This window comes from Marmota flaviventris, chromosome 9 (assembly GCF_047511675.1).
Source record: "Marmota flaviventris isolate mMarFla1 chromosome 9, mMarFla1.hap1, whole genome shotgun sequence".
Lineage (NCBI taxonomy): Eukaryota > Metazoa > Chordata > Mammalia > Rodentia > Sciuridae > Marmota > Marmota flaviventris.
Window position 1 is genome coordinate 6,022,881 of NC_092506.1, and position 19,105 is coordinate 6,041,985.

At 53.1% G+C, this 19,105-nt stretch overlaps 1 protein-coding gene across 9 annotated transcripts in view; it reads left to right on the forward strand.

Annotated features, from left to right (window-relative positions):
* The window catches only part of Pc (pyruvate carboxylase), a 106,671-nt gene that overhangs the window by 74,804 nt on the left and 12,762 nt on the right, over positions 1-19,105 (forward strand). For all 9 annotated transcript variants that reach the window (XM_071616019.1, XM_027944264.2, XM_071616022.1 and 6 more), the window contains 9 exons: positions 10,841-10,976; positions 11,082-11,266; positions 11,374-11,539; positions 11,659-11,804; positions 11,955-12,072; positions 12,329-12,480; positions 13,572-13,690; positions 15,545-15,707; positions 17,453-17,635. In XM_071616019.1, the coding sequence (XP_071472120.1) occupies positions 10,841-10,976; positions 11,082-11,266; positions 11,374-11,539; positions 11,659-11,804; positions 11,955-12,072; positions 12,329-12,480; positions 13,572-13,690; positions 15,545-15,707; positions 17,453-17,635 (1,368 nt within the window). The remainder of the gene's footprint in view (positions 1-10,840; positions 10,977-11,081; positions 11,267-11,373; positions 11,540-11,658; positions 11,805-11,954; positions 12,073-12,328; positions 12,481-13,571; positions 13,691-15,544; positions 15,708-17,452; positions 17,636-19,105) is intronic.

A 19,105-nucleotide genomic window follows, 5' to 3' on the forward strand; every position in this document is an offset into this window, starting at 1 on the left:
CAGGCTCAGCCGGGGCAGCCCGTGGAAAGGGGAAGTGTGCCTGCTGCCGGGTCCTCTCACCAGGGACTAAGGTCTCCCCTTGGCCTGGGAATGTTTTCACACCATAGATACTGCATCTCCAGTGGGGAAGAATATGGGAATTCTCCACGTGGCAATATGGGAAAGCACCCAGAGGGGCACACGAGCTCTGCTCGAGCGGAGCCTGTGGGAGCCAGCGGGGCTGCGGCGTGGGCCGCGTGGAGAGCGCCTCCGGGTCATGGCACTCGGTTGTTCTCTCGGCTTCTTATTGCATCACAAGCATCTCCCACGTCATCAGAATGGAGCCCACGCGTCACTGTCATTGATGCATACTGTCCGAGCAGCGTCCTGGTGTTGGAGCTCTGTGAATTCTGCTGTCTTGAGCATCTTTGTGCACACTTCTTGGTTCCCGTTTCAGACTGATTCCTTGATTCGGATTCCTAGGATGGCTAAGACTGGGCCGGGGAGCATAAACATCTCAAAGGCTCCCAATCACCTTGCATAGGGCTCCGGTGGAGCTGCCCTGATGACCACGGAGCTGCGGGTCTGCTTTGTGCCTTACCCGAGCTGAATGACACTGTTTATGCTGTGTTGCTAACACCACAGCAAGGGCAGCCCCTCAGTGTTTTATTTGAATGGCTTGATGTCTGGTGAGGGGGAGCCCTGCAGTTACTGTTTTGTGGTCCTGCTTATCCAAAGGAGTGCTGTGCTTCCCTTTTTTTTAGGGGGAGAGGGGTAAGCGGGGATTGAACTCAGCGGGCATTTGACCACTGAGCACATCCCCAGCCCTATTTTGTATTTATTTAGAGATGTGGTCTTGCTGAGTTGCTTAGGGCCTCACTTTTGCTGAGGCTGGTTTTGATCTCGAAATCTTCCTGCCTCAGCCTCCAGAGCCACTGGGACCTGTGCCTCTTGGCTTTGTGCTGTGCAGTGGTTCACTCACTCCTCCTGGCCCCTCCTGGTCCTGGGCAGAGTTGCATTTGGTTCCCCAGGACAAGGGTGAGACTTGCACCCTGTGACACTTGTGCCCGTGTCCAGTGTGTGTCTCACGCTGCCAGTACCACCTGCTTCCAGCAAGGAAAGGGTTCTGGCGGGCTCTGATCACCCACCCAGAGTGGAGCTCCATGGACTGAGGCTGTCTGCACAGGGGCCATGACAGGCACTGATGTCACATGCGCTCAGCCCAGAGCAGGGCACAGGGCTGCATGTCTCTGTCCCAAGCTCCCAGCTAGCCCGAGGCCCACTCCTCCCGTGGGATCAGCTCCAGGCCTGGGTTTCACTTGTTACTTTGAAATGATTGCAGAAGTAGCATCAAGTAGTCCAAAGAATCCTCTCCAACCTCTCACCCCAGTCCCCAGTACTGCTGCTTCCTTTGTTGTCCCCCGTGTCTCCTGATCCATTGGAGTGTAAATTGCAGATGTGGCGCCACTGGCCCTGAGGACTTCAGCGCTCTCTCGCGCGTGCAGATGAGGTGTCCTCTCCCTGAGCACAGTCAGACCCGGGGGTGAGATCAGGCAGTGAACATCGACCCGGTGCTATTTGATCTGCAGACCTTATTTAAACTTCGTCAGTGTCCCCGACAGCGTCAGCAGTCCAGGGTCCAGCTCACACGTGCATTTACTCGCCCTTTTGGCCTCCTGTCATCTGAAACCATTCTCGACTCTTTCGTGCCCCTTGACACGTTTGAAGAGCGTGAGCCAGTTATCTCGTGGGGTTCTCCTAGTCTGGGTTTGCCTGTCTTCCACGAGATCCGGGCTGTGCACGGGAGGCAGGAACCCAGGGGACGCCGTGTCTGTGGCGGGCACCTCAGGAGGTGCGTGGTACTAGCTCGGTGCGGGTGATGTGGACCTTTGTCTCGTGTTGACGTGGCGTCTGCTGGGCTTCTCCACTGCACATGGCTGTCCTCCCCCACCGCGGTTCAGTGACGTGTGGTCAGTTGTGTTCCAAAAATATTAAATGGAAAACTACCAAAATAAACAAGCCCAAGTTTTGGATGGTGGCTGTTCGGGGCAATGAGACGAAATCCTACGCCATCCTGCTTCCTCCCGAGCTGCCAGTCAGCCTTGGTCAGCAGACCGGCCTGTCACTCGGCAGCATGGCCGTCATCAGGTGGACTGCTCTGGTGGCAGTGCGTGGGGCCTGTGTTCAAGTCACGGCCCCAAATGCGAGGGTAGCGGTGCCAGCAGTTCAGACGTGCCAGAGAAGCCATTTCACTTCCTTTGAGTGAAAAGGCAGAAATTCTCAAGGTATTAAGGAAAGAAAACCACGGTGACGTTGTTGAGACTTGCCGTGAGATGCGCAGAGACCACGATCACACAACTTACTGAGCATGTCATGGTTGTTCTGCGAGATCATCAGGAGCCTGTTATACCCATTAAGCTTCCTCATAGGTTAGCACGGAAGGAGAGGCGTGGGGGGTCTGCGGTGTCAGATAGGCTCGGGGTCTTGCACCACCCCCTCAGTTAAAGGGGACTTCTTTAATGAGGACAAGGTGTAGAAATCACTGTTGTCCTCTAGTTTTGAAAGATGAGGAGCGTGGAGCCCAGCAAGGGACCTTATCTGTGTTAGTGTGGCTGGGTCTGATGCGGAGGCCCTTCCAAAGCCAGCGCCGCCCTCCGCAGCCTGTCCCCTGCTGCTCGGAGCCATGGCCCACCCCCACCCCCAGAGCACCTGCTCCTGCCTCCTCCTCGTCTCCTCTCGGGTGGCCCCTCTGTCTTCTTGTTGGAGTCTCCTCCTGGTCCAGACTCCACCTTGGTGTGCTCCAGGGAGCGTGCAGGCCTGGAAAAACCCAGTGACGCTGTTGGAACAACGTTCGCTCCTAGGCCTCCACACCACCCTGTCCATGGTGCCAGGCTTTCCTCCGTGGCTCCTCCCTCTGTGTCCCCCGCCCCACCTGCCCGTCTCTAGTCGTCCTGTAGTGGGAACGGTCTCCTCGCCTGCACAGGCCAGGTCTCTTCCTTTCTTGGATGCCGGTGGACCTCCGTGAAATGACCTGCTGTACCCCAGACATCTCCCTGACCCCACGGCAGCCCCCGCGGCTCCTCCCCCGTCAGGGACTCTGTGTCTCTCGCCTCAGCCTCTGCAAAGTCAGTCCCTGTGCTGCCTGTCCAGAGAGACCAGTTCCAAACCTGTCAGCTCCCCTCCCAGCCGCCCAAGAGAGGCCTGGATGTCTGGCCCTGGGCCCCGGCCTCTCTTTGCTCCCAACCCTCCGTCTCTCTGGAATGCGTCAGACTTGTCCCCTCATGGTCTTGGCAAATTGCAGTCTCCACAGACCTGTGCGTGTCTGCCTCCTGCACTGCCCTGAGGCCTTGCACTGGGCCTGGCGGTCAGTGGCTGTCCTTCGCTCCTGTCTGTAGGTCTCTTTTGCAGACTTCTCCCTCCCTCCCTCCCTCCCTCCCTCCCTTTGGACACAACGTCTTTATTTTATCTTTATGTGGTGCCGAGGATGGAACCTCACTGCTAGGCGAGCCCCCCACTGGGCCCCAGCCCCGCCCCCACAGACTTCTTTCTTAATGTCCTACTTTCCTTTCCATTCTGTCTGTATTTCTCTTCCTCTCCGTATTGGTGGCCATCACATGACACTAGGGTTTTCACCATATTTGTTTTACTTATTGAATCTGTGTTTAAGTTCCTTACTTAAAATGAAGTGGCTGAGTCAAGCGTTTCCAACTTTTTCGAAGAAATGACTCACACAGGTAGATAAGGGCCATCAGGGTGGGGCCGTGCAGGTGGCCCCTTCTGTCCTTTCAGACTTGCGTGGAGCTGGGTTTCCCTCCTTTATAAAATGGAGGAGTCAACCTCTGAGCTTCACCTGTTGGGATGTCAGCTTTCCTCACTTGATGAAAAACGTTTTTATTGTGCTGGACACAGTGGCGCACACCTGTGATCTCAGCAGCTTGGGAGGCTGAGGCAGGAGCATCGCGAATTCAAAGCCAGCCTCAGCAACTTAGTGAGGCCCTAAGTAACTCAGTGAGACCCTGTCTCTAAATAAAATGCAAAATAGGGCTGGGGGTGTGGCTCAGTGATTGAGTGCCCCCGAGTTTAATCCCCGGTACTCCCCCCAACCCCCCAAAAAAGAAAAAAAAAAAGGTCTGATGTGGTGTAACATGTATCACATGACTTTTATCATCTGAACCTTTTCTAAGTGCCCTGTTCGGTGGCATCAGGTATATGCATGTTGTTATGTGACTGTCACCACCATCTACCCACAGAACATTTTTCATTTTGCAAATCTGAAACTGTGTCCCCATAGAACACCAAGTCCCCTGTCCACCCCAACCCCAGAAGCCACCATTCTACTTTGTCTCCATGGGTGTGACCACTTGAGGGATGGCCTGTAGTAGAGTCCTGTGGCATTTGTCTTTCTGTGATTGGCGTATTTCACCTGCCCTCGGTGATTTTTTTCTTTTAAATATTTTTATTTATGTATTTTTAAAAATTGTTATATTTAGCCAGGCACAGTGGTGGATGTCTGTAATCCCAGGGACTTGGGAGGGCGAAGCAGGAAGATTGCAAGTTGGAGGCCAGCTTGAGCAATTTAGCATGTCTCAAAATATAAAATAAAAAGGGCCAGGGATGGAGCTCTCTGATGGAGCACCCCTGGGTTCAATCCCTAGTATTACACACAAAAAATTAATTATCACATTTATTTATTTATTTATCTATTTATTTATTTATTTTTGTGTCTTCATACATGTACTTTGGATAATAATGATCATCACATTCCACCATCATTAATAACCTCACTCCCCTCCCTTCCCCACCTCTCTGCCCTATATAGAGTTTGTCTATTTCTCCCATGCTCCCCCTCCCTATCCCACTATGGATCAGCCTCCTTTTATCAAAGAAAACATTCGGCATTTGGTTTTTTGGGATTGGTTAACTTCACTTAGCACTATCTTCTCTAACTCCATCCATTTTCCTGCAAATGCCACGATTTCATTCTTTTTTATTGATAAGTAATATTCCATTGTGTATATATGCCACATTTTTTTTTATCCATTCATCCACCGAAGAGCATCTAGGTTGGTTCCACAGTTTAGCTATTGTGAATTGTGCTGCTATAAACATGGGTGTGGCTGTGTCCCTGGAGTATGTTTTTAAGTCCTTTGGGTATAGAGGGATAGCTGGGTCAAATGGTGTGGTTCCATTCCCAATTTTCCAAGGATTCTCCATACTGCTTTCTATATTCGCTGCACCAATTTGCAGTCCCACCAGCAATGTGTGAGTGTACCTTTTTCCCCACATCCTCGCCAACACTTATTGTTGTTTATCTTCATAATAGCTGCCATTCTGACTGGAGTGAGATGAAATCTTAGAGTGGTTTTGATTTGTATTTCTCTAATTGCTAGTGATGAACATTTTTTCATATATTTGTTGATTGATTGTTTCCTCTTCTGAGAAGTGTCTGTTCAGGTCCTTGGCCCATTTATTGATTGGGTTATTTGTTTTTTTGGTGTTTAGCTTTTTGAGTTCCTTATATAATCTAAAGATTAGTGCTCTATCTGATGTGTGAGGAGTGAAGATTTGCTCCCAAGATGTAGGCTCTCTGTTCACCTCACAGATTGTTTCTTTTGCTGAGAAGAAACATTTTAGTTTGAGTCCATCCCATTTATTGATTCTTGATTTTAAATCTTATGCCACAGGAGTCTTATTAAGGAAGTTGGGGCCTAATCCCACATGATGGAGATTAGGGCCTACTTTTTCTTCTATTAGACGCAGGGTCTCTGGTTTTATTCCTAAGTCCTTGATTCATTTTGAGTTGAATTTTGTGCATAGTATGAGATAAGGGTTTAATTTCATTTTGTTGCATATGGATTTCCAGTTTTCCCAGCACCATTTGTTGAAGAGGCTCTTTTCTCCAATGCATGTTTTTAAGACCTTTGTCTAATATAAGATAACTGTAATTTTGTGGGTTAGTCTCTGTGTCCTCTATTCTGTACCATTGGTCTACCAGTCTGTTTGGTGCCAATACTATGCTGTTTTTGTTACTATTGCTCTGTAGTATAGTTTAAGGTCGGGTATAGTGATGCCACCTGCTTCACTCTTCCTGCTAAAATTGCTTTAGCTATTCTGGGTCTCTTGTTTTTCCAGATGAATTTCATGATTGCTTTTTCTATTTCTGTGAGGAATGTCATTGGCGTTTTGATTGGAATTGCATTAAATCTGTATAGTGCTTTTGGTAGTATGGTCATTTTGATAATATTAATTCTTCCTATCCAAGAGCAAGGTAGATCTTTCTGACTTCTAAGGTCTTCTTTGACTTCTTTCTTTAGGGTTCTGTAATTTTCATTATATAGATCTTTCACCTCTTTCTTTAAGTTGATTCCCAAGGGTTTTTTTTTTTGAGGCTATTGTAAATGGGGTAGTTTTCTTCGTTTCCCTTTCTGAGGATTTGTCACTGATATGCACAAATGCCTTTGATTTGTGGGTGTTGATTTTATATCCTGCTACTTTGCTGAATTCATTTACTAGTTCTCAAAGTTTTCTGGTGGAACTTTTAGAGTCTTCTAGGTATAGAATCATATTGTCAGCAAATAGTGCCAAGTTGAGTTCTTCTTTTCCTATGTGTATCCCTTTAATTTATTTCGTCTGTCTAAATGCTCTGGCCAGTGTTTCAAGAACTTTGTTAAATAGAGAGGTGAAAGAGGGCATCCCTGCCTTGTTCCAGTTTTTAGAATTTCAATTCAACTTCAATTTCTCTCCATTTAGAATGATGTTGGCTGGGGCTTAGCATAGATAGCCTTTACGATGTTGAGATATGTTCCTATTATCCCTAGTTTGTCTAGTGTTTTGAACATAAAGGGGTGCTGTATTTTGTCAAATGCTTTTATTGATATGATCATATGATTCTTATCTTTAAGTCTTCTGATGTGAGGAATTACATTTATTGATTTCCGTTTGTTGAACCAATCTTCTAATCAGAGGAGAAACCAATCCTCCCTGGGATGAATCCCACTTGATCTCTGATCTTTTTGATATGTTTTTGTATTCAATTTGCCAGAATTTTATTGAGAATTTTTACATCTATGTTCATTAGAGATATTGGTCTGAAATTTCTTTTTTTGATGTATCTTTGCCTGGTTTTGGAATCAGAGTGATATTGGCCTCATAGAATGAGTTTGGAAGTGCTGCCTCTTTTTCTATTTCCTGAAATAAATTGAAGAATATTGGTGTTAGTTCTTCTTTATTTTTATTTTTTATTTATTTATTTTTTTTTAGTTTTCGGCGGACACAACATCTTTGTTTGTATGTGGTGCTGAGGATCGAACCCGGGCCGCACGCATGCCAGGCGAGGGCGCTACCGCTTGAGCCACATCCCCAGCCCTAGTTCTTCTTTAAACGTCTGTAGAACTCAGCTGTGTACCCGCCCGGTCCTGGGCTTTTCTTGGTTGGTAGGCTTCTGATGGCGTCTTCTATTTCATGCTTGAAATTGATCTGTGTAAATTGTGTGTATCGTCTTGATTCAATTTGGGCAAATTATATGACTCTAGATATTTGTCAATGTCTCCAGTATTTTCTATTTTATTGGAGTACAAGTTTTCAAAATAATTTCTAGTTATCTTCTGATTTCTGTAGTGTCTGTTGTGATATTTCCTTTTTCATCAAATATGTCAGTGATTTGGGTTTTCTCTCTCCTTCTCTTCATCAGCATGACTAAGGGTCTGTCAATTTTATTTATTTTTTTAAAGAACCGACTTTTTATTCTGTCAGTTTTTTCAATTGTTTCTTTTGTTTCAATTTCATTGATTTCAGCTCTGATTTTAATTATTTTCTGTCTTCTGCTGCTTTTGGTGTTGATTTTTTCTTCTTTTTCTAGGACTTTGAGATGTAATGTTAAGTCATTTATTTGTTGACTTTTTCTTCTTTTAAGGAATGAACTCCATGCAATGAACTTTCCTCTTAGTACTGCTTTCATAGTGTCCCAGAGATTTCCATATGATGTATCTGTGTTTTCATTCACCTCTAAAATTTTTTTGATCTCCTCCTTGATGTCTTCTGTAACCCATTGTTCATTCAGTAGCATATTATTTACTCCAGGTGTTGGAGCAGATTTTATTTCTTATTTTATCATTGATTTATAATTTTATTCCATTATGATCTGATAGAATGAAGGGTAGTATCTCTACTTTTTTATATTTGCTAAGAGTTGCTTTGTGGCATCATATATGGTCTATTTTAGAGAAGGATTCATGTGCTGCTGAGAAGAAAGTGTATTCTCTCATTGAAGGACAAAGTATTCTATATATGTCAGCTAAGGCTAAGATATTGATTGTATAATTAAGTTCTATAGTTTCTTTGTTCAGTTTTTGTTTGGAAGATCCATCTAGTGATGAAAGAGGTGTGTTAAAGTCACCCAAAATTATTGTGTTGTGGTCTATTTGACTCTTGAACTTGAGAAGAGTTTGTTTGATGAACATAGATGTTTGGGGGCATATATATTTACAATTGTTAAGTCTTGATGTATGGTTCCCTTGAGCAGTATGTAGTGTCCTTCTTTATCCTTTTTGATTGACTTTGGTTTGAAGTCTACTTCATTTGATATGAGGATGGAAACCCTCTTGTTTCCGCAGTCCACGTGAATGGTATGATTTCTCCCAACCCTTCACCTTCAGTCTGTGGATGTCTTTTCCTATGAGATGATTCTCTTGGAGGCAGCATATTGTTGGGTCTTTTTTTTTTTTTTAATCCAATCTGCTAGTCTTTGTCCTTCGATTGGTGAATTTAGGCCATTAACATTTCAGGGTTATTATTGAGACATGATTTGTATTCCCAGCCATTTTTGTTTATTTTTGGTATTTAATGTGACTTGGTTTCTCCTCTGATTAGATTTTCCTTTAGTGTAATCCCTCCCTCTACTGATTTTTATCATTGTTTTTCATTTCCTTTTCTTGGAATATTTTACTGAGGATGTTCTGTAGTACAGACTTTCTAGTTGTAAATTCTTTTAACTTTTGTTTATTATTGAAGGTTTTTATTTCATCAAATCTAAAGCTTAGTTTTGCTGGAAATAAGATTCTTGGTTGGCATCCATTTTCTTTCAGAGCTTGGTATGTGTTGTTCCATGATCTCCTGGCTTTGAGGGTCTGGGTTGAAAAAGCTACAAGATAGATTTGAGATACGAATTGGTCTCCCCTTGATCGGATTCCTCTTTCTTGTGGCTTTTAAGATTCTATCCTTATTCTGTATGCTAGGTATTTTCATTATATGTGCCTTGGTGTAAATCTGTTGTAATTTTGTACATTTGGTGTCCTGTAAGCCTCTTCTTTTTGGTTTTCCAATTTGTTCTTCATGCTTGGGAAATTTTCTGATATTTTCTCATTGAAGAGATTGTGCATTCCTTTGGTTTGAAACTCTGTGCCTTCCTCTATCCCAATAACTTTTAGATTTGGTCTTTTGATGTTGTCCCATAATTCTTGAATGTTCTGTTCACAGTTTCTAACTATCTTCACTGTGTGATCAACTTTATTTTCCAAATTGTATACTTTGTCTTCATTATCTGACTTTCTTTCTTCCAAGTGATCTAGTCTGTTGATTATGCTTTCTATTGAGCTTTTTATTTGATTTATTGTATCCTTCATTTCAAGGATTTCTGACTGGTTTTTTTTTTTCAGAGTCTCTCTCTCTTTCTCTCCCTTGAAGTAATCTTTTGCTACCTGTATTTGCTCTCTCATCTCATTGTTGGAGTGATCAATTTTTGCCTGTATTTGCTCATTTAGGTCATTCTTTAATTCACAGGTCATTTTAATTATGAACCTCTGACTCCCTCTCTGACATTCCATCAACTTCGCTGTCCATGGGTTCTGTTCTTGTAGTGTCCTGGTTTGTTTGGGGCCCTTTCCCCCCTTGTTTTTTCATGTTGTCTATGTGTCTTCCTTTCTTGCAGAGTGGATCTGAGATGTTACAGTTTCTTCCCTATATTCTTGTAGTACTGTGCAGATTGTCTGTACCTCACCTTGATGTTGGGCTTCCAGACCCTGCTGGTGTCCCTCAGTGAGTGCTACTGCATCCTGGATCTGGGTCCTGTGCAAGTTGGAGTGGGTGGATCTGGGCGGCTGGGCTTGACCTCCCTCGGTAGTCTCTTGGTCAGAAGGGGCAGTCCTGCACCAGAGGCTAGGCTCTGGTGGGTGTCTGTCCCCGGGAGGGGGGTGGACCCGGGACTCCTGAGAACCTGGATCCCCAGTGGGCTGGTGTGGGTGGTCTGGGCTGGAACTCAGCTCCCGCAGTCGTCTGCTGGTTGGAAGGGGCGGTCCTGCGCCAGAGGCTAGCTCTGGTGGGTGTCTGCCCCTCTGGTGGGGTGGGGTGGGGGGTGGACCAGCCTGCTGTGCGCCTGGGACCCTCCCAGGCCGGTGTGGGTGGATCTGGACCACAGGGCTTGACCTCCCATGGTAGTGTGCCTGCCCTTGGTGATTTTTATTGATGATGTATTTAGTTGCCCTTTGTAGAAAGGAAAATTTCTGCCACTATTGAGAGAAACCTGCTTTAACCAAGCTCAGGCTCTCTCCTGTGAATCCGCGCACAGGACAAGTCTGTTGCTGCCCTCCTTCCTGGCTGCCAGGACCCTGGGAAAGGGCCACAGCCAGGGCCTGCCTGGGCAGTGTGCCTGGACAGACACCAGCAAGCCACAAATTGCTTTCAGAGCTTGAGGTCCTCTGGTTTTGAGGCTGGCAATGGGAGCTGGGGTTCCAGTGGGTTCCATCTGCTCCTTGTCTACAGCTCGTCACAAATGGAGGTGGCGGATGGCACGGGCCCTGTGTGGGGTTGCCATGGCTCGGGAAGCCTCAGTGCTGCAGCCTCTCTAAGTGGACTCTGTCCTCCCCAGATGCTGAAGTTCCGGACGGTTCGAGGGGGCCTGAGGCTCCTGGGTATCCGCCGAACCTCCACTGCCCCTGCTGCCTCTCCAAATGTGCGGCGGCTGGAGTACAAGCCCATTAAGAAAGTCATGGTGGCCAACAGAGGTGAGCCCGGAGCTGCCAGCCTCAGCCTCCTCCTCACCCCGCCCCACCCTGGCCCCTTTGCTTGTCCCTGGGCCCAGGAGTGTGATCTCCCTTCATTGCCTCCAGGCGAGATCGCCATCCGCGTGTTCCGGGCCTGCACGGAGCTGGGCATCCGCACAGTGGCCGTCTACTCCGAGCAGGACACCGGCCAGATGCATCGGCAGAAGGCTGACGAAGCCTACCTCATTGGCCGGGGCCTGGCGCCCGTGCAGGCCTATCTGCACATCCCCGACATCATCAAGGTGGCCAAGGTGAGCAGCCCGCAGGCTGGGGGTGGGGACCAAGTGGGGCAGGCAGAGGTGGGAGGTCGGCCAAGGCCATGCCGGACGGGAGACCTGCCTTCGTGACCCACTTGCAGGAGAACAACGTGGACGCAGTGCACCCGGGTTACGGCTTCCTCTCCGAGCGGGCGGACTTCGCCCAAGCCTGTCAGGATGCTGGGGTCCGGTTCATTGGGCCCAGCCCAGAGGTGGTCCGAAAGATGGGAGATAAGGTGGAGGCCCGGGCCATTGCCATCGCCGCAGGTGACAGTCAGCTCCTCACAAGGGGCTGGTGGGGAGGGTGGCAGGAGCATGTGTTTCCCTGATGATGGGGCCGGGATTCCAGCTCTTCACAGAGGCTACTCACACCTGTCCCCCAACAGGTGTCCCTGTGGTCCCAGGCACTGACGCCCCCATCACATCCCTGCATGAGGCCCATGAGTTCTCCAACACCTACGGCTTCCCCATCATCTTCAAGGCCGCCTATGGGGGCGGAGGCCGTGGCATGAGGGTCGTGCACAGCTACGAGGTGAGTGAGGCTGGAGGCAGGGAGTGGGCAGCAGGTGGCCTCATCTCTGGGAGTGGGCGGAAGGTGACATGTTGTGGGCGGAGCTCGATGCAGGTGACATGGAGGGGGCCTGGGGAAAGCCAACGCCTGCTGGCCTGCCCGCCCTCCCAGGAGCTGGAAGAGAATTACACCCGGGCCTACTCAGAGGCCCTGGCAGCCTTTGGGAACGGAGCGCTGTTTGTGGAGAAGTTCATCGAGAAGCCACGCCACATTGAGGTGCAGATCTTGGGTGAGTGGAGAGGGCCCGAGCCTCCGCCCCAGCGGCCTCACCAGGCGGGAGCCCAGAAGCCGTCTTCCTGGTTGGCGGTGGCCAGCCTTTTGGACAGGTCCCTGTCTGTGGTTCGCTCCAGGAGGCCTGCAGGGACCCAGCTCAGCAGAGGGGCTCTTGGGGCTGGGCTCCCCGCCTGGCTGCCTCCCCTGCGGGGCGCTGGGAGAGCCAGGAGGTGTCTGGTTTCAGAAAGGCTGAACCCGCGTCCTGCCCCCAGGGGACCAGTATGGGAACGTCCTGCACCTGTATGAGCGAGACTGCTCCATCCAGCGGCGGCACCAGAAGGTGGTGGAGATCGCCCCTGCTGCCCACCTGGACCCCCAGCTCCGGTCGCGGCTCACCAGCGACTCCGTCAAACTTGCCAAGCAGGTGAGGCCTCGGGGCGCTGGAGGTCCCCTGTGGGCAGCCTGCAGGGGTGCAGGGAGGCCAGCCACCTGCTGAGGGAGGGGGAGTCTGCTGGCCCGAGAAGGGGAGGAGCCAGTGCTGCCCCGTCCTCAGTCCCCTGGACACCGCCTCTCTGGCGCCTGCTGACCCCCGGAGCAGGTCCATGGGTTCTGTGCACTCCTCCTCGCTGCCCTCACTGTCTGCTCCGCAGCTGTCATGGTCATTTCCTCATGGAGGTCCCTCTGCCCACCCGGAGCTCTGGGGAGCGGGTCCTGGGGGAGATAGGAGGCGGCCAGCTGTCTGTACTGGCCCTTAGCCTGGGCCGGTAGCTGTGTGGCAGGGGTCCTGTCCTCCCGGGTTCCTGGGCCTCAGCCCCAGGTGTGTTCACTCTCCCAGGTTCCAGCCACCTCAAACTCCTGGGCAGCCCGGGCCCAGACAGCGTCGCTGTCACCTTCCCCAGAATGGAGGCAGAGCCTCACTGTGCTGCGAGGCTCCAGCCACAGCAATCAGGAGGCCACGGCTAGGTCAGCTGGGCAGAGTGCCGGGATCAGTGGCCTTGGGGAGGAGTCATCTCAGCTGTGCCCTGGTTGATGGGTTTATGCTACTGACCCCAGCAGGCCGGGGCCTGTGGAGTCTGCTGTGGTCCTAGCAGGACCAGAAGAAGGACGAGCAGGCTCAGTCTGAGGCAGGAGCATCATCTGGGGTGCCTCTCAACTGACATCTCTTGAGATGGTGACCAGGCTGGTGACACTGGGAAGCGGGTTCTGGGAAGCCCAGGTCTCCAGGTGTGAAGGGACAGGAGTGGAGCCACTAGCCGAGGTGGCAGCCAGTGAGAGCAAGGGCACCCTGTCTGGGGCGGGCAGGGCTCTGCTGACCTGTACCATGCCAGCTCTGGAGCCCGGCGGAGTCCTCAGGGGACTGTCCTGGAACCTGGATGGCCATCTGTCTCTCGGACAGGGTCCCTGCAGGTTGTTGTGTTCTTGGGCGAGCCAGAGGGCGGGCCCCAGCCTCACGCCACTCCAGGGCGCACCCTTCCCCTGCCTGTCCACCCAGCCACCCACCTGCCACCCCCACAGGTGGGCTACGAGAACGCGGGCACCGTGGAATTCCTCGTGGACAGACACGGCAAGCACTACTTCATCGAGGTCAACTCCCGCCTGCAGGTGGAGCACACGGTCACCGAGGAGATCACCGAGTGAGCTGGGGACAGGGCGCGGAGCAGGGAGGGACTCTCGCTTTCCACTTTGGTCAGCAGCGGGGTGCCGCAGTCTGGGGCCCCTTCGGCTGTGGCTCTCAACAGCGGGGGACCCAGGGACTTGAGTTCTTATAAAAGGATCAGGCTGTGGGCTGGGCTTGGCGCTGTGGAAGTACACCTGCCTGGCATGTGTGAGGACTGGGTTCCATTCTCGGCACCACACAGGAATAAATAAAATAAAGGTCCAGCAACAACTAAAAAATACTTTAAAAAAGCATTACATTGTGATTGCAAAAATTAATACAAAGGAGCAAATACAAGTGAGTCAGAGGCCCTCCCCTCAAAATCAGGATGCTCACGGCCAGGGGCCGTGCTGGACACCTCATGGAACCCTCGTGGCTGCCTTGTGAGGAGGGAGCCCAAGGCCCCGTCTTTCAGCCGAGGAAGCCGAGGCTCAAGGAGGTTGAGATTCTAGCCTGTGGTCGCTGAGTCCTGCTGTCCTAGGTGGTGAGGGTGTGTTTGGCTCCTGTGGTCAGGGTGTGCCTGTAGCATTTTGCCCAGATCTGTGTTGCGTCCCTGGGGAGGCGAGCTCTGTGTTTATCAGGATCAGCTGATCAGGAGAAGCCGCCCGGTGCCTCCTGGCTCTGGGTAGTCTGGCTCTGCTGTCCCACAGCTTGGATTATACGCTGTTCTATAAACAACAGTTAAAATGGCTGATGAGCCACTAAGTCCTAAACCTTGGCTTTGGGCCAGTCCACCTCACCTTGGAACATTTCTGACTTCAGTTCCTTCCCCAGCCCCTGCTGCACCTGAGAAAGGGGTACCTTTGCCCAGAGAGGCCCCCAGATTCCTGGGAGGCCAGAGTTAGAGGCAAGGTCGGTGCTCCAGCTGTGTCCTGGCCCTGGGTCTTCCTCATCCTGCTGCCGAGAGCTGTCATCCTGAGCCAGCCTGGAGCTCTGTCGAGGATGAAAGGCTTTGTTTACTATGTAGCCAGGGTTCTGTGCCAGACAGACTGGAGCTGAGGCTCCCCTGGTCCTGTGTGGAGCTTGGGTTAGCGGCAGCCTCTCTGACCCTTGATCTCCTCCCCCAATGGGAATGTGGCTCCAGCATGGGATGAGCACGGGGCCCTCCCCTGCGGCTGTTGAAGCTCATGGTGATCTCTGTCACTGCTCCGAAGTGGTGCAGCAGGCAACTCCCCACACAGGCAAAGTCGGCCAGCGTAGTTTCCAGGCTGTCCTTACCACAAGCCTCAGTGACAATAAATTTAAAACCTTGAGAGTTTTTAAACGGCTGTTCCACTTGGATTTGCTACTGTCCTTAGGAGCATGTACTCAGTCAGCTTCGGCTCCTAAAGCCGTGCAATGCAGAAGCTTTGCACCCCAAAATCTTCTGGAGGGGCCTTGGGCACAGGCCCAGTGGGGGTGCAGGCCTGGGAACACAGTGTCCACCCATCAGGTCTCAACTGCCCCGGTTCCCATTTTGCAGACTGTCCCCCACTCACCCACCCAAAGTAGCACCTATGGCTCCAGGAATGGGGCCTCCTGAGGCGATGACGGGCCGAGCCAGGCTTCGGATCTGAGCATCAAGGGCAGGAAGCGGGAGATGGTGACTGGGGAAGAGGAAGGTAGAGCGCAGGACGGGTGGAGTGGGGAGAGGGGGACCCTGTGTTCCCGAGGCCCCTCTGGCTGCCACTCTCCAGCTGAGACTGCAGTCATGGTGCCAAGCTGTGAGGCCAGGGGTTGGAGCAGCTGCCCGCTCAGGAGGGAAGAGTGTGTGGGCCTCGCCTCTTGCTTCGGTGCCCCGGCCCCGCCCTGCCTCATGCTCCCCTTCTCTCTTGGCGCTCCCCACCTGCAGTGTGGACCTGGTCCACGCCCAGATCCACGTGGCCGAGGGCAGGAGCCTGCCTGACCTGGGCCTGCGGCAGGAGAACATCCGCATCAATGGCTGTGCCATCCAGTGCCGGGTCACAACCGAGGACCCTGCGCGCAGCTTCCAGCCCGACACTGGCCGCATCGAGGTAGGCGACATTTCCGGAGCGGGTGCCAGTTTCAGCCCTATTGAAGATTCTCACTGCCCCTCAGGTGCCCGGGGCCTGGCAGTTCAGGAAAATCCCCCCTCGGCTGGCCTGACCCCGGCCTAGAGCACGTGGGAGCCACCGCTATCCGGGAGGAAGGGGGCATGCTGGGAAGGAGCCCCCCTGTGCACGGGCCAGGAGAAGGCCGGGCACCTAATGTCCCAGCCAAAGAGTCCAAAGCTTCATGTGACAGCCACTGGCCTCTGTCCTGCCTTCACGCTGGGGCCGGGCAGTGGCTGGCAAGGCAGAACCCCAGGTGGGAATGGGAACAAATGACTGGGAACCCCGTCGGGGGTGAGCCAAGCTAGGGGGCCTCCCAGAGGGGCCGAGGGAAGTCAGCAGATGGAGGTGGCAGTGAGGGCCGGGAGGCAGAGTCCAGGGCCGAGGTTCCTGGATCTTCTCCTCACAGAGCCGAAGCCCAGCCAGTGGGTCCCCGAGAGCCATCTCCCTCCCTCCCCCGAGGGTCTGGCCTGACCTGCTCCTGGCCCACTGTGTCCTGTGCACTGGCCCTGGGGACAGCATCTGCTCTGGAGTCTGGGGCCTGTGGCCTGGGCTGGGTGGGGCTGGCAGGGACAAGCCAGATGCTGGGCTTTAGGACAGGTGGTGGCGGAGGCTGGGAGAGGCTGTTGCAGTGGGGTCCTGAGAGCACAGATCTGTGGCCTCCTGGGAACTGCCTGCCTGCTCCCGGGGAGCCCCAGGCCTCCTTTGCCCTCAGCCGCAGAGGGGCAGCCCAGGGACCCACCTCCAGCCACCTCCCTCTACCTTACCGCTGGGCCCGCTGCTCCGCTCCTCACCGCAGGGTATTTTTAGCTGGCGGTTCCTGCGCTCGGCTGGGTCCACCTGAATATTTTATGAAGTTCCTTTCCATGGAGCCCAGGCCGGTGCCCCTCAGGAGCAGAAGGGTGGTGCTGTGGGGTCCCCAGCCCGCCCCCAGCCTCCCGGCCTTCCCTCACATGAACCCAGGGCCCTGTCCTCCTGTGTGCACATGTCAGCCAGCCCCAGCCCCCTAGCCTGTCCCTGGCCCTCGCCCTCCACCATGTCCTTCCTCTTCCTGACCCATCCTGCTCTCTTCTTCTGGGGCTGGGCCACGGGGGCTGTCCTGTGCCTGTCTTGCCCTGTTGGGCGTGTTTCTTTGGTGTCTCTGTCCCCTCGTCTGCTTCCTCTCTGCCGCTCTTCCTTCTCTCCTCCCCTCCAGGAAGGAAGGGACTGTGTGGTGGTCTCCCTGTCACCCTGCGGGCCCAAAGCCTGAGCTACGCCTCTCCTCTCATTGCCCCACAGCGGCCCTGTCACTGGTCCCTTTCTGTCCGGGTGCCCATGCAGGCAGGGACTTGCTGCTCTTGCTGGTGTGGATGCTCCATACCTGTTCCTGGCATGAACGTGGACACATGAGGGGATCCAGAAGGCGGGAGGGTTGGTCAGGCAGGCCCTGGGAGGTGAGTGGGATCTGGCGCCTCTGGCTGGGCTGTGCACACAGTCCTACGGTACGTCCTTCGTCCCCTCCCAGCTCCTCTGAGGCAGCAGTGACTGTGGGACTCGGAGAAGGGGTGAGTCCCAGGTTTGCAAAACTGAGAGGTCAGAGCCGTGGTTTCCCTGCAGCACCCTCGACCTCAGCTCTGGGTGCCCCGCATGCAGGGAGCCACCGACTGCAGCTTCTGCCCCCGCCGCTGACCTCTGCTCCCCCGCCACAGGTGTTCCGCAGTGGAGAGGGCATGGGCATCCGCCTGGACAATGCCTCTGCCTTCCAAGGGGCTGTCATCTCACCCCACTATGATTCCCTGCTGGTCAAAGTCATCGCCCACGGCAAAGACCACCCCACGGCTGCCACTAAGATGAGCAGAGCCTTGGCCGAGTTCCGCGTTCGAGGTGTGAAGGTGAGAGCCTATAGCTTCTTCCTGTCTTGTGCCTGTCCCTCCAAGGGTCCCATGGTCACTTATGTCCTTGCTTGGGGTGGGCACAGAACTGCTTGCCTTTCCCTGGCCTTTGCTTTGTGGAGGCCTGTGGCTCCCTCAGCCCTGGTGACAGGGTGACTCTCCTGGCTGCGCTCAGACCCTCGGGCCCTTTTGGTGCAGGCGTGAGGGCCCTCATCAGGTGGCTCCTTCTGGCTGCTCCACACCACCTCTTGCTCTCAGGCCAGAGCCACCTGCAGTGCGTGCTCAGTGCTCCCGGCCCCTGTGGAAATTCCCACCCCACAGGTTTGGGTAGAGGCCCCAAAGCCTGTGTTTTGAACAAGCTTCCCCCCGGGAAATTCTTAATTTCAAGAAAACGAGCTCCTGAGCGAGGGCCCAGCCCTATGTGGAGGAGGGGGAGGCCTCCGCCATCCCCCAGCCCTCTGCATTTCAGCCGAGTCTGCAGAATGGTGGGTGCTTCAGGGACAGCCAAGGAGTATGGCTGCAGCGGGGCTGGTGGCCAGGCAGGGGCACGTGACCTGCCTCTGACCAGGGTGGTTGTCTGCCAGCGAGGATCCAAAATGCCTTCCCTCCTTGTTGGGCTGTTTGTTACTAGTGTCTAGAGCTAGGGATGAATTCACAGCCAAGAAGCAGTCCTGTCCTTGAAGCCAGCACCTACCCACGTATCTGTGGGTGCTGCCATCAGCATGGGGACAGGGCTGGGCATTCAGCCCCTGTGGGAATCCCTTTCTTCTCTTTGGGGGTTCCCAAGGATGGTCTGCAGCCACAGACTGTGGCTGGGCTGGCTCCTGGGCTCCTGAGGGCTCCTGCGGGGCCAGCTGCTGTCCCCTCGGCGACCTCTCCGCAGGACCCCGTGGCATGTCCTGGCGGTAGCCCCAGGGGGCAGAGACTTTTGGAAAATGGCCTTGGCCACCTGAGAGGGAAGTGTTGGCAGACGCCGGGGGTCGCTCCCTTCCACAGGGGCTGCATCAGGGCTCCGCTTCCCACACCCAGGGCAGCGTGACGCGTTCCCAGTATGTTTGGGCTGGGCTTTCCCTGCTGACCCTGTTGGGAGGGGCCGTGAGGCCCTGCCTCCTGTGACTGCGGTGGGAGTGAGGCCGGGCTCTCCCTGTGCTGCTGCTGCTGTCGTGGCTGGCCGTGGTTGGTCCCCATTCCTCTGACCCCAGGTCCCCTGGGCCAAGGACTCTACTCTGCCCTATACCTCTAAGTACCAGGAACCTCCTCCCCTCACTGGAGGAGGGTGGAGAAAGGGACTCTGGGGACCATGGCTGTGGGGTGGCAGCAAGGTAAGGGGTTCTGGTTCCTGGGGTGCCTGTGTCTTTCCCAGATCCCCACTAGCCCAGGCCATTGGTCCCTGCCACGTTCTGGGCCTTCTGAAGGAGCCTGGCTTTCGGCCTTATGCTTTGGTCTCCCCTGCCCTCCCACCTGGCCCAG